Here is a 13254-nt window from a genome sequence, read left to right on the forward strand (position 1 = left end):
ATTATAATCTATACACGGACTAGATCAGTCCTGTGTATTCACTTTCATTTATTAATGAAAGTATATTAACTTTTTAGCTTCCTGGGATAGACCCACTTCCTAGCTGTGAGTTTTCCACCCTGGTTCTTTATAGGCAGCTTCTGTTTCTCTCAGACTCTTGAGGCAGTGAGAGTCAAACAGAACTTTAGCCAAAAACTCATCCCCAGTGGTTATTTTTACCTCTTACTAGGACTGACTTGTTATTTAAAAACCATTCCTTGAACCCAAGTGACAACTGGGAAGAAAGACTATTGCCTGGTGAATTTGCTCCACCAACTGGTTCTCACTGGTTTTGAAACTGAATAGGACTCTGCAAGGCCTTCCCAGGGACAGACTGCTTGTGTTACCATCCCCACATCCCCCAGTCTGTAGAAGAACTCTAGCCTGCTGGGCCTTCCCCGAGTTCTAGAGAGCAAATGGAATCAGAGAAGTGAGAAAATACAGAAATAAAGGAAAACCACCAAGCAAGACAAAGTAAATGTTCAGTTATCAAATACTTATAAATGTAAAATAGTTATATTTTGTTATATTTAAATAAATGTTTAGTTATAAAACAGTCAAGGACCTTTAGTTCCTCCTCAAGGGCTATAGAGAACGTAAGCCATATCCTTGAGCCATTTGGCAGATACTAAACCCCCTACCAGGTGAAAGAGGTTCATGGCGTGGTGACAACCATGTAGACCCCAGACCAGTTGGAACCAGAAGGTTGATGACTGAGATTCCTGAAAGATCACTTTGTCTTCATCACCAGCCAACCAGAAGGATATTCTTGAGTGGCTCATGCACCCTGTGACCTTCTCCTTCATCTTAAGAAACCCTTCACTGAAAACCATCAGGGAGTTTGAATCTTTTCAATGAGCTGTCCATTCTCGCTTGGCCCCACATTGGGTGCCCTTTCCATCACCACAGCCCGGTGTAAGTAGGTTGGCTTTACTGAGTATCAGGCAAGCAGACCCCAGTTTGGTTTGGTAACAGTCTGAAATATTATTTTAAACTGTACAGGTTGGCACTGATAAGGGATTAGTAAACCATGTATTTAAATATCCTGATCTCAGATGCATTTGCCTATCCCCACAATTAAAAGTTGTGAAAACAGGCAGCAATTACATAGGAACACACAAAGGGCAAGAATAAAAAGCCAGCACCCCATCTTTGACACTGCTGCCCAGATTACAGGTTAATTCAGGATTGTCAATGGAAGTTTATACTTGTTTTTCAGAAGGGGCTGGTGCCTCTCATTGTTTATTTTCTGTCTTGGTCCATTTGGGCTGCTATCACAAAATACTGCAGCCTGGCTATCTTATAAACAATAGACATTTATTTCTCACAGTTCTGGAGGCTGGGAGTGCAAATCAGGGCACCAACATGGTGGATGAGAGCCTCTTTGGGTCTCATAGCCTGCACCTCTTTGCTGTGTTCTGACGTGGTGGAAGGGATCTCTTTCGAGCCTTTTTTAAAGCACCCATCTCATTCAAGAGTGTTGAAGAATTGGCACTTTTGAACCGTGATGTTGAAGACTCTTGAGAGTCCCTTGGACTACAGGGAGCTCCAACCAGTCAATACTAAAGGAAATCAATCCTGAATATTCACTGGAAGGACTGATGCTGAAACTGAAGCTCCAATACTTTGGCCACCTGATTCGAATAATTGACTTATTAGAAAAGACCCTGATGCTGAGAAAGATTGAAGGCAGGAGAAGGGAATGACAGAGGATGAGATGGTTGGATGGCATCACCTACTCAATGGACATGAGTTTGAGCAAACTCTGGTAGTTGGTGAAGGACAGGGAGGCCTGGCAGCTGCAGTCCATGAGGTTGAAAAGAGTCAGACGTGACTAAGTGACTGAACAACAACAACATCTCATTCAAGAAGGTTCTCCCTTCATGACTTTGGGACCCCTACCAAAGATCTCCCCTCTTAACACCATCATATTGGGGGTTAGGATTTCAACATGAATTTTGCAGGAAACACAAACATTCAGGCCACAGCACCTTCTGTTTTCAGTTTCTCTCTTCACTACCTTTGACTCCGCTAGACTGAAAAGATACCCTGGCAGATCCGCTTCATTTCTGTTCTGTCCATTCATGGACATGGGGTTGATGAACTACTCTATGGGGTTCCTGAGGCAAGAAACAAAAAAAAGAAATATTAGAGGGGCAAATTATGGTTCACTGTAAGGACAAGGAACGTGTATAGCACAGTGACCAACAGTTCAGGCTCAGGTAGGAAGGCCTGTTTGGAATCCCAGCTGGACCACACTTATAAACTTTGTGACCTAAGTGAGTCACTTCACCTCTCTGGGCCTGAGTTCTCTCATCTGTAAAACAAGATTATTACATTGGCTTGTTGTGGTGATTAAATTGTTACTACTGAGAGGTGCATAGCATAGTGTTAAGGCCTAAGGATCTAATGAATGATTAATAATAATAGCTTAAGGTCAGAAAAATAGTTACCTAGTAATGGATTCGGAGAAGGCAATGGCACCCCACTCCAGTACTCTTGCCTGGAAAATCTCATGGACGGAGGAGCCTGGTAGGCTACAGTCCACGGGGTCACGAAGAGTTGGACACGACTGAGTGACTTCACTTTCACTTTCATGCATTGGAGAAGGAAATGGCAACCCACTCCAGTATTCTTGCCTGGAGAACTCTGCGGACAGAGGAGCCTGGTGGGCTGCCGTCTATGGGATCGCAGAGTCAGATGCGACTGAAGCGATTTGGCACGCTCGCACAGTGGACTGAATGACCTTGAAATGTAGTGAGGATTGTGTCACTGGAAGGATTCAAGTAAAGGAAAGGCTGCTACCTCTTTGGTTTGGAAGAAGGAGTTCCACATCCATTAGGAGGCCAGCTGAGATGAATTCTGTGATCACAGCTCTAAGTGAGGCAAAGACTGGCGGCCATAAGGGCAGGCATCTGGTTCCCGGCACAGAACCGGATATGTACAACCAACCCGCCTACAGGACCCCACTTGGCCCCTTGAGGCTATTTTCACTCCTCTACTCTTACAGATCTATTTTGTTAATCTCCTTATAGTTGCTGTTTTGACTTCCCAGCCAGCTTGCTAATCAGTTTGCCTATTTGACTCACAGGGTTTGCGTTTGTCACTGAGACTTAAACACACACTTGTTTTGATTTCTTTTTGTAAAATTAGAAGCGTTTGATGTAATGACTCTACCTAGACACAGCTGGTAAAGTGAGAATAATGCTCAAGTTTGCACAGTGTAAACACAATGTCGACAATAATTAGAAATGCTATCTTTAGATGTTTAGAATAAGCTTTTTCTCAGAATTGCAGTGCATTTTTTTCCAAGTGGGGCTTTTCAGTGCATGTATATACAGAAATACTAAAAACGTAAGAAAATAGAGCAAATCAGTGAGAGCTTTGGTCAACTTGAAAGATGGCAGGAAATAAACCAACTGATTTTAGATCTGGCGTTTTTGGCTGATTGCATAAAATCTTTACATTCTCCATATTTTTCACAACTAGCATATGATCTAATAATTTTAGGTGACAGATTGCAAGTGATAAGCTGCTACAGTTTGCTAGAAACTATGCTCAGCCCAGGCTTGGCCTTCAGCGAGGGTGGGTGGGGCGGATAATGTAAGTAATAAAGATAATCAATCACCTACATTGGGAAAATTACATTTTAATTTCAGGTAACAAAAAATATATAGTTATGATACACGATGATGGTAGAATCCAATAAAACAAGGTCTACACCTGAATAGAAGTTACTTCTTTCTTTAAATCAAAGTACAAAACAGCAGCTGGTGTGCTTTTTTAAGTCTATTGTTTTAAATTTAATAGGCTATCACTGGCCTTCGCTACGATCCCAAAATATATTCCTGGGCTCGTATAGATTTCAGAAAGTCATACTTGTCAGTATTATGCAAACTTTGCCTAAGCATCCGAAAAAAATCCTCATTTAGTAAAGAGGTGATGTGAAAAGTAAGGCAGCACATCTATATCTATCATTTTAAATTGCCATCACGCTGTATCAACTTATTTTGTTTTTGTGAGCAACCATAATATCGAGAGACGGGGCCTTCTTATTTTTCTGCTTCTCATTTCTAATTAGATTCACTGCCGAGCTCTCTACTGCATCTCTATGATCTTCAAATTTTTCTCTGTTCAGAAAGACATCTGGAAGACAAGGAATATATAACAATAGTGAGTTGAGGGAAACCCTTTGGCGTTTAGACATCCTAACTGAGCCGTGTGAAGGTACCCTCAGTATTATTAAGGAGGAACATTTGTTCCAAATGGAGGCTTCCACAATGAAAGCCAAGGGCAGGGGGGAATGTGCTCAAATAGAGCCAAAGAGAAAGAGGGCACCAGCTCATGGGGCAACAGGAAATGATCCAGCCAGGAGAGCCCCCCAGGTTTTGGAGGAAACCAAGCGGGGCAAAGGCATGCTGTGATTTGAAAGAGACAGAAAAAGATAACCCCAATGAGCAAGCAGCTGGTCTTTGAAATTCTTTAGAGAGAAGATTGGACTTCCATCTGGACCAATTCACATGGTGAACTGGGGTGCAAATGCTCCAGTAGGGATAACACATCCCCCAATTCACTCCAACACATGAATGGCCGACACTAGAACTCTTTTTAGAACTTCACCTCATGATGTGGTGTGTATTTCGGAGTGAGGGCAAAGAAAGAGGAACAATAACTGGAAAATGAATTTAGCTTCCTTAAGACTGCCGGCGGGGAGGAAGTTCCAGCAGGGCCTGAGCTGAATGCCATCAGAGGGCTCCTAGCTAGAGAGGCATCCGAAATAGATGTTTCAAGGGAAGAAGAAGGGGAGGGGGAGAAGAGGTGGGCAGAGGAGGCACAGAAAAAGAAGAGGATTAGGGATGAGAAATGCCTGGTTTACAAAAGCCAACCCATTTCTGTGAGGCTTCATTAGAAGAATGACAAACACTCACATGTAAAAATCCACACCCAAAGGCTCTCAGGTACAGAGCAATCGCAAGAAATGCCATGTGTGCACTTCATTAAGAGACCTGCCAGCTCAGTTTCATTTATCCAGACTGCTCTGCATTCTGCTGGCAACTGAGCTGGAAAAAAATAATGGAAGGACAGACATACTTGAAGAGGTAAACAGAGGTGGGAACATTCTAGCTACAAAATAGGACGGATGATGCAGAAGCCAGGGGAAGGGAGGGATGAGATGACATTTTTCTTAACAAACAACAACTGCTCCTCTCTCCAACTCTACATTTGCCAGTAATGTAATATTGTGGTTTTTAAGAGAAAAAATACAAGAACAGACATGTGTGGTTCAGAGACAGTTCTGTTGGCAGCCTACTCGAATCTACTCCCAATTCTTCTACACTTCCCAATACCTGATTTTGTTTCAGTGTTCACCCTTTTGGAGTCTCCATGTCCAGGGACAGGCTTCCTCGATAGACCTAAACCCATCACAGAAAATCCATCTTCCTTGCTAAGGACTGTTTAGACATAGGCATGTGACATGATCACACAGGCATGTGACAATTTTGACCAATGAAATGTGGCAAGTCCTAGGTTGCATGAATGTGTGCTCAGTTGCTCAGCTGTGTCTGACTTAGCAACCCCATGAACTGCAGCCTGCCAGGCTCTTCTGTCCATGGAATTTTCTGGGCAAGAATTCTGGAGTAGGTTGCCATTTCCTCCTCCACGGCATCGTCTCAACCCAGGGATCACACCTGTATCTCCTACACAGGGAGGCAGATTCTTTTACCAAGGGCTACCTTGGAAGCCCTGACAAGCATTGGGTTACTCGCTCTTAAAACACACACATACACACAACTTCCTTCTGCCTTTGGACAATATGTGAGAACAAGTGATGGCTGGTGCCGTTGCAGCCATGTTGTTAGCATGAGGAAGTATCTGCCACTGAGGCAGGCAGGGCAGCAAGACAAAATGAGTTCCTTGATAACTTTCTTGAATGAACCAGCCCTGAAATGCCCTACTTCTGAGTTCTTGTTATGCAATATAATTCATTTCCCTATAGTTTAAGTTTCTTAAAAGTGTGAACTGTAGCTGAGAGGATCCTGACTGATGCAAGGTTATTCGGTGGAGTAGAAGACAGAATGAAGCACACTTTCACAATGACTCATGAAAAGACAATAGACAACTGTTAAGTAATTGCTGAAACTCTTTAATGTCCTTGGAATCATGTTGGATTAGAATAGCAAAGGAGGGACAGTGTCACATGTGTACAGGGCAATGTTCAGATTACAAATACGACAGGATCAACTCATTGGCTACAGTTTCATCTAATAACACAAGACCCCCAACCCCAAGCTGATTGGACATACAGAATTTAGGTGAGCATTTCCTATGACCCTCTGCCCTGAACCTCACTCTCTGGGACTCACAGCAGTTTTCCTATCCATGATGGAATGTGCTGGAGCTTATTATAAGCCCTGCTTTTCAGCAGGTGATGGAGGCCCTAAAGACATGCACCTGGCCAACTGTGTATCAAAACCAAGGCTATAGTAGGGAAGAGATTTTTCTTTTTATTATCCCAGTATTAAATCTGGCCATGTTTTCCTGTGGTGGCTCTGGCGTCCTACACAGTAGAGCTAAACATTTGCAGGGAGTTTAGGCCTGGTGCAGCAGGCAAACAATTGCTGTGGCTGCCGGCCTGAGCAGGAAGCTTTGCAGCTGCATAAGTGGACTCCCTGGAGCGGAAGGCGGGGAGAATAGGTGTGGGTAGGGGGAGGGGCTGGAGCACAGAAGGATGAATGACTGGGGCCTTGGGCCCCGGAGGGCAGGGGTAGATGTGTCCAGCTCACCAGGAGCCACGGTGTGCTGACTCGGGTGTGCCTGCATCCTGCTAGTGGGGGTGACCTCAGGTGAGTGGGGCGAGGCAGCTGGAGGTCTTTCCAGGTGCCTCTGGTAAAAAAACAGGACCCTCTAGTCTGCACCCTGCCCTCCTTCAGATTGAGACAGTGCCAAGTGTGATGGAACCTTCCCTGCTGGCCAAGTGATGCCAGGAGGTAAAATGTGGAAGGGAGGTGTTGGGGGAGGAGCTGCTGGCCACCCATGTACATGTGGGATTCACACCTGGGATCGCAAGCCTGGTCTAAATATATCTGATTTCTAGGATGAATTGATGAATTTTCTACCTTTCCTACCTTGGGAACTTCTCTTTTCTCTTCAGGAGTCTCTCTCAAAGGAGTGATTCCAGTTCTCAGGGACATTTTGAGCTTTGGGATCTGGTTTTAGGTATTCCTGGGAAATAAACTGCATTTGGCACAAGGAAAGGTCTCATTTCATGAACCCTGAACGCCCTACAGCACCAGATGCTGCCTCGAAAAGCTAATTTTATTCCCAAGGGAAGCCGCAGGTGGGGGTGACCACTCTCTACTTTCCTGCGTTTAGAGCTTGAATTTGGTTCCACACTCTGCCTCCCCAGGCTGTAATAAAGTGACTTTGTTTTTCCCTCTCTTTCCACTCTAGGGCGACAAGCTCTGCCTTGCCCTTAAAACCTCAGTGCCTGGTGCCACAGAGCGGGTGGCTGCAGCATTCTGCTGCAGGAGCAATGGCTAGAGATTCCAGGCGGTGGGGAAACCTGGATTGGCCCAGAAGCAGCTACACTTGCCACAACCCACAGGACCATAAAGCCCTAAATGCAGCCTGGGTTGAAGGCAGAGAACCAGCATTCCCAGGTTTTGGCTCCCATATCATCTCAGAAACAAAAAATCAAAACACCACTGGAGTCCCCTTCCTCTCTGCTTCTCCACAACCCTCCATCACTCCAGGTCAATTAATCCTCTAGAATTCCAGGCTGGAAAACTCAGCTCTAGTAGTCAGCAGACAGGTCTCAACAGGCGTTATGGATTTCAAACCAAAAGCCTAGTCTTCTGAGCCCACTTAAGCCCCTTTCCACTTGCCATTTGTGCCAGGACAGACAGTGCTACAGGCAGGATGCCAAGAACATCCATGCTGGGAGGTCCCACCCGGCCCTGATGTGAAGAGAGGAGCTGTGGGCCCTCTGGATCCACTATGCTCAACCACTCCTTACTCTACAGCCACTGAGTCATGACAAAGACGGGCACCTGATTAAAAACCCCACCCATTTCAAACCCTTTTCGTAATTTTGACCAACAACTTTAACTGATAATAGAAAAACATCTTATCTCTAAATAAAACTAATGCTGACAGAGAGACCGATGCTGAAAACCAGCCACATGGCTGACACGAACCCGTGCCTGGCCACATTTACAGCAGTGTGGCTTCCACAGAAAGAGACGCTGAAAAGCTTGAGGACCTGTGTTTAATAAATCAGACTCTGCTGGCATCATCAGAATATTCACAGTTTGCAACCGGATCTGTGTCCCTTCTCACTTGCAGACTTGGAGGTGTTTTAGGAGAAAGTGACTTCTTCGCTGAGCTGTTCTGATGTGTAATTCTTTACGTCTGGAGTACCTTCGACATGGCATCGTGCCTGATCTCTTTCCGCTTCATGTTTTCACAGTGCTCCTTGTGCCTCCTCCACCCTCTGCAGTGTCCTTGTCATCCTCCAGGGTGGAAACTTTGGCTTCTGGCTGGCTGGACTCAGAGGAGTCCCGGCAAGTTTTGGGGCAGGGCCCGTCGGCGGTCAGGCCTGGGGGGGATGGCCCCATCTCCTCCCTCTGGCCCTCCACGGGACTCTCTCTCCTGACTCCTTCTGGGCCTGCAGCTGCCTGCTCCTCTGTCAGTTTCATGGTCTCCCTCCCAAGCCTGTTTACCTCTTCTTCCTCAGAAGGTAGTTGGAGTAATGAGGGATGAAAGGGCTTGGTTTGGTTCCTGTGGCTCTGACTTGCTGGGGAGCTGACAGCAAGCCTCCCGGCATCTTCCCGCACTGCCAACACCTCGGGAGCAGCACAACTTTCATCTTGCTTCTGAGCCTCCCCTGAAACATACAGCGGGTGGGGGGATCAGCATCAGACCTCCAGCTGGAATTCAGCCCTCACTTCCCCTCTCCTCCCAACCTCCAGCCCACTGTGGCCGGGCCTCCGAGGTAGAAAATGCTGCTGAAGGCAACACAGGGCCCACAAAAAAGAAAGCAGCCACTCTGGTGACTCCTGTGTCATTAATTGAAGGAAAGGGGTCACGTGGGCCGTGTCTGTAACCCCTCCTTTCCAGGAGCCTAGTTATCACCTGCTTCGCTCACTGATGGTGACTTCTTGAGCTCATGAAATATTTAAACTGAGGACAAAGGTTTTGTGCGTTGTGTAGCTCAGGGAAGATCTGGGGCTTTTCAGTAATACAAAGTGGTTCTGGCTTCTTCAGTGTGGGAAAAAGGAGTAGTTAGGAGAGATTGAGTGCCCCCCACCCTCAATCTCCATCAGCACCTCATTCTTTGATGCCAACCGCTGGTACTTCCTCAATTTTAATAAAAGGTTATATGCAAAAGCAGCTTCAAGCTCCCTACCCCTCCTAACTAAACTGTTCTCCCTAAACTTGTATAATAGAAATTCTCCAGCTGCAACTAGAGGGGGATGAAAGAGAACGTGGGCCCCTGGGAACCAGCCTCCTGCCCCCATTTTCCTATTTGCTTGCTTTGTAATCAGGACAACCTGTTCTGCCTCCTTTTTTTCAGACATAAAATAAAGGGCAGGGCTCTCTAATGTCCCTTTTGAACCTAACAAGCCACAGGGGCTCTGCGTGCCTGGGAAGAAGCACTTGGGGAATGAACTCTTAGCACGTGGACATGTGCATTCAACACCAGACACCAAGGTTCCCAGAAGTCAAGACTGGTTTAGCCCTCAGGCCAGACAGGGTTAAAGTGTCTGGAAGAGGCTTCCTGGGCAGATTGCAAGGGTAAGGGGGCTGGGGCATGTTTCCTGGTTCCCCAGATGGAGCCAGAGCAGAACCCACCACAATCAGACCTGTATCAGATACATGCAGGTGCAACTTCAAGCTGAAAGATGGAATTTGGGGGAGCTAAGTTGGACTGTGAAGAAAGCTGAGCGCCGAAGAATTGATGCTTTTGAACTGTGGTGTTGGAGAAGACTCTTAAGAGTCCCTTGGACTGCAAGGAGATCCAACCAGTCCATTCTAAAGGAGATCAGTCCTGGGTGTTCTTGGAAGGACTGATGCTAAAGCTGAAACTCCAATACTTTGGCCACCTCATGCGAAGACTTGACTCATTGGAAAAGACTCTGATGCTGAGAGGGATTGGGGGCAGGAGAAGGGGATGACAGAGGATGAGATGGCTGGATGGCATCACCGATTTGATGGACATGAGTTTGGGTGGACTCCGGGAGTTGGTGATGGACAGGGAGGCCTGGCGTGCTGCAGTTCACGGGGTCGCAAAGAGTCGGACATGACTGAGCGACTCAACTGAACTGAAGGGAGAACTGTAGGAGGTTTGAAAGAAAGTTGACTTGTTTGATCACATTTCACTTACTGAATTAAGTAACTATGTGTTTTTTAACATTTATTTACCCAATCAAATGTTTAAAAGTTTTAAGAAATTTAAACATGGCTGAACCCTGGCAAAAATTCTGAGAAACTCTAGAAGAGATGAAATACTGATGAAATCAGATGGACCATAAGACTGCAATGAAACAGCTAAGATGAAGGGTGGGAAGAATGACGGAAGAGGAGATGATGCAAAGAGAGTGGTGGGTGTGACAACTGACAGGCTGGTCCCTGGGGAAGAGGACTGTGGTCTCCTTCAACAGACAGAGCTTGACCTCTGTCCCCACACTCCACATCTCTAGTTCTTCTGATATAGATTTGCATCTCACCTTTCAAAATAAGCCATTTTTTTCTCTTTAGCTCTTTGGATGACCACAGAAATCCCCCAGGAACAAAAATTTAATTCTTTCATATATACTCTAAAGCCTGTGTTTTAGTTATGGACAACTCTCCTGAGAACTCATTGACCACAGTAAGTACTGTATCTGAAAATGAGACCATTACTTGTGTTTACAATGAGATTCTTGAATGTATAAATGAGTGACTAAAGCAAGTCTTGATTTTTAAAAAAGTAACTATTCAGATCTGTTCAGCCAGGATAGTGTATGTTAGTTCCTAATAGGTTCCCATACTCCTTCTGCTCAGATCCAACCTGTTGGGAGAGGAACCTTCCCTAAAACTTTGCTCCTCCAAGTGGGGTCTGTGAACCAGCAGTGCGAGCATCACCTGGCAGCTTGTCAGACATGCAGAGTCCTACCCCAGACCTACTGTTTCAGAGCCTACATTTTAATAAGATCACAGGTGATGTGGGTGGATGTTACAGTGTGAGAAACACTAGAACTGAAACACAAATCTGACCATGCCTTTCCCCAGCTTTCAAATCTCTAAGAGCTGTCTGTGCCCAGGGAGCAAAGCCCAAGCTTCTCCTGACATTCAAGGCCTTAAGTGACTCCACATCCATCTACCTGCCATACCAACTCTCCTCATATCCCTACATTCCAGCTACACAGAACCCTTCATGGCACCCGGCCCTGCCCTCTGTGCCTTTGCTTATGTGCTTGATGCCTCTATGACCATCACTCTTGATGCATCCAGATGACCAGTTTCAAGAGTGAGTCCTACCCTCCACCTCCTTCATGAAGCCTATTTGATAAATCTACCCAGAGGTAATCTCCCTACTGTCCTAATCCCCACAAAACTGTGTCTGAACCACCAAGGGAACTTTGTGCTTTTAACCCTTAGATTCTTACTTACATATAACTATTTTATAAAACCCACCTGAAGTTTAATATCTTACCCAATTAATCTTTTACCCTGGCCAGTGCTCTACACTGGGGGCTCAATAAATAGCTTATTAAACATTTGAATCTATGGACATTTACATCAGTGCATGAATAAATGAACGTATTAGTACATATATTTCAATACTATCCATTAATAAATGAAAGCAATCCTCAAATTAATTTATTCCAGGTTCAGGTTGCCACCCTAAAAGTTCTTAAAATGGCACTTTCAGAAGAAAAAAAAAAGATTTCTAACTCACTCAAGCATTTAGCTACACCTGAGATAACTCAGGGAGGCAATCACATAATTTTTGTATAAACAAGTGAAAAATGTTATAGTGGTTGTACAGGAGACAAGGGAAACAGAGCCAAAATGAGCCAGTTTCCAGCACAGCGCGAGAAACTTTACTCAAAAGGGGTAAATTATGGTCTTTTTTACAGTGAAAATTTTCACCAGTGAGAAATGAATAAAATCCTTCTGGAAATTACTCTTATGAAATTACTTCTACCAGGACACTTAGTAGTATATTCTGGCGCCCCTGAAAAATTAATTAACCTTATCCATAACAACCTAACCCCTAAACCTTTTGCAGTGTTTTTACTGTGGGTCAGGTTAATCTTCTCTATCTTAATTTGCATCTAAGGGAGAGTGGTCTAAATTACACTGAGGCCTTCTGGTCACCAGTCCCCTGCCTCATGGCATTTCTTTAGGTGACATTCCACTCGTGTTCAAATGTATGAATCTTTTAAAATGGCAAACCTCCGAGATTACCAGGGAGAACTTTTCAACGTTTGGAGGGTGAGGGGAGGAGAGCTACACTGCTGTCATCATTATCGAGCAAGACACAGCCACAATGAGGGGATGAACAAGGCTGTAATTCTCTTATTTGGTCCTAGTGCAGATTATTGGAGGAGGAAATGGCAACCCACTCTAGTGTTCTTGCCTGGAGAATCCCAGGGATGGCAGGGCCTGGTGGGCTGCCGTCTATGGGGTCGCACAGAGTCGGACACGACTGAAGCGACTTAGCAGCAGCAGCAGCAGTGCAGATTATTTTTTTTCCTGAGAAAGCCTAGATTTTCGGAGTCTCAGACCATACAGAGACCAGGCTCTGAGACAGGATTATGGGTCAACAGCGGGATCCACAAATCCTCTTCTCCCTTTTGTTTATCCCAAAGATATCCAAAATGTATACTCAAGTCATGATCAGAAGACTAAGAAAAGTTACTGAAAATACCACAACGCTTGAGCTAATAATGAGGGCCTCTGGTTATTCGCTGTGGGAACAAAATCGTCCTTAACTCTGTGGTTCTGGAATGTTGATCTTAAGCTGTGGGAGTTTTATTTTTCCTTTGAGAACAGACACATGGCATGCCCATTTCCATAAAAGAAAGATTTCTGAATTAGCTCAGAATCGGAAAATAGTGTTACCCCCAAATAGGAATTAATCTGTGCTGCTGTAGCAAACAGAATTAGCATCATTAATACTTATTAATAACAACATACATACCAATAATGATGAGGCAATCAACT

General features: G+C 45.0%; 1 protein-coding gene across 2 annotated transcripts in view; it reads right to left on the bottom strand.

Annotated features, from left to right (window-relative positions):
* Nucleotides 1–6260: 6260 nt before the first annotated feature.
* CCDC149 (coiled-coil domain containing 149) overlaps nucleotides 6261–13254 on the bottom strand; it is a 118991-nt gene continuing 111997 nt past the window's right edge. For both annotated transcript variants that reach the window (XM_070372220.1, XM_070372221.1), the window contains one exon: nucleotides 6261–8926. In XM_070372220.1, coding sequence (XP_070228321.1) covers nucleotides 8496–8926 — 431 coding nt within the window. In that variant the 3' untranslated portion in view covers nucleotides 6261–8495. The remainder of the gene's footprint in view (nucleotides 8927–13254) is intronic.

Source organism: Bos mutus, chromosome 6, assembly GCF_027580195.1.
Source record: "Bos mutus isolate GX-2022 chromosome 6, NWIPB_WYAK_1.1, whole genome shotgun sequence".
NCBI classification, from domain to species: domain Eukaryota; kingdom Metazoa; phylum Chordata; class Mammalia; order Artiodactyla; family Bovidae; genus Bos; species Bos mutus.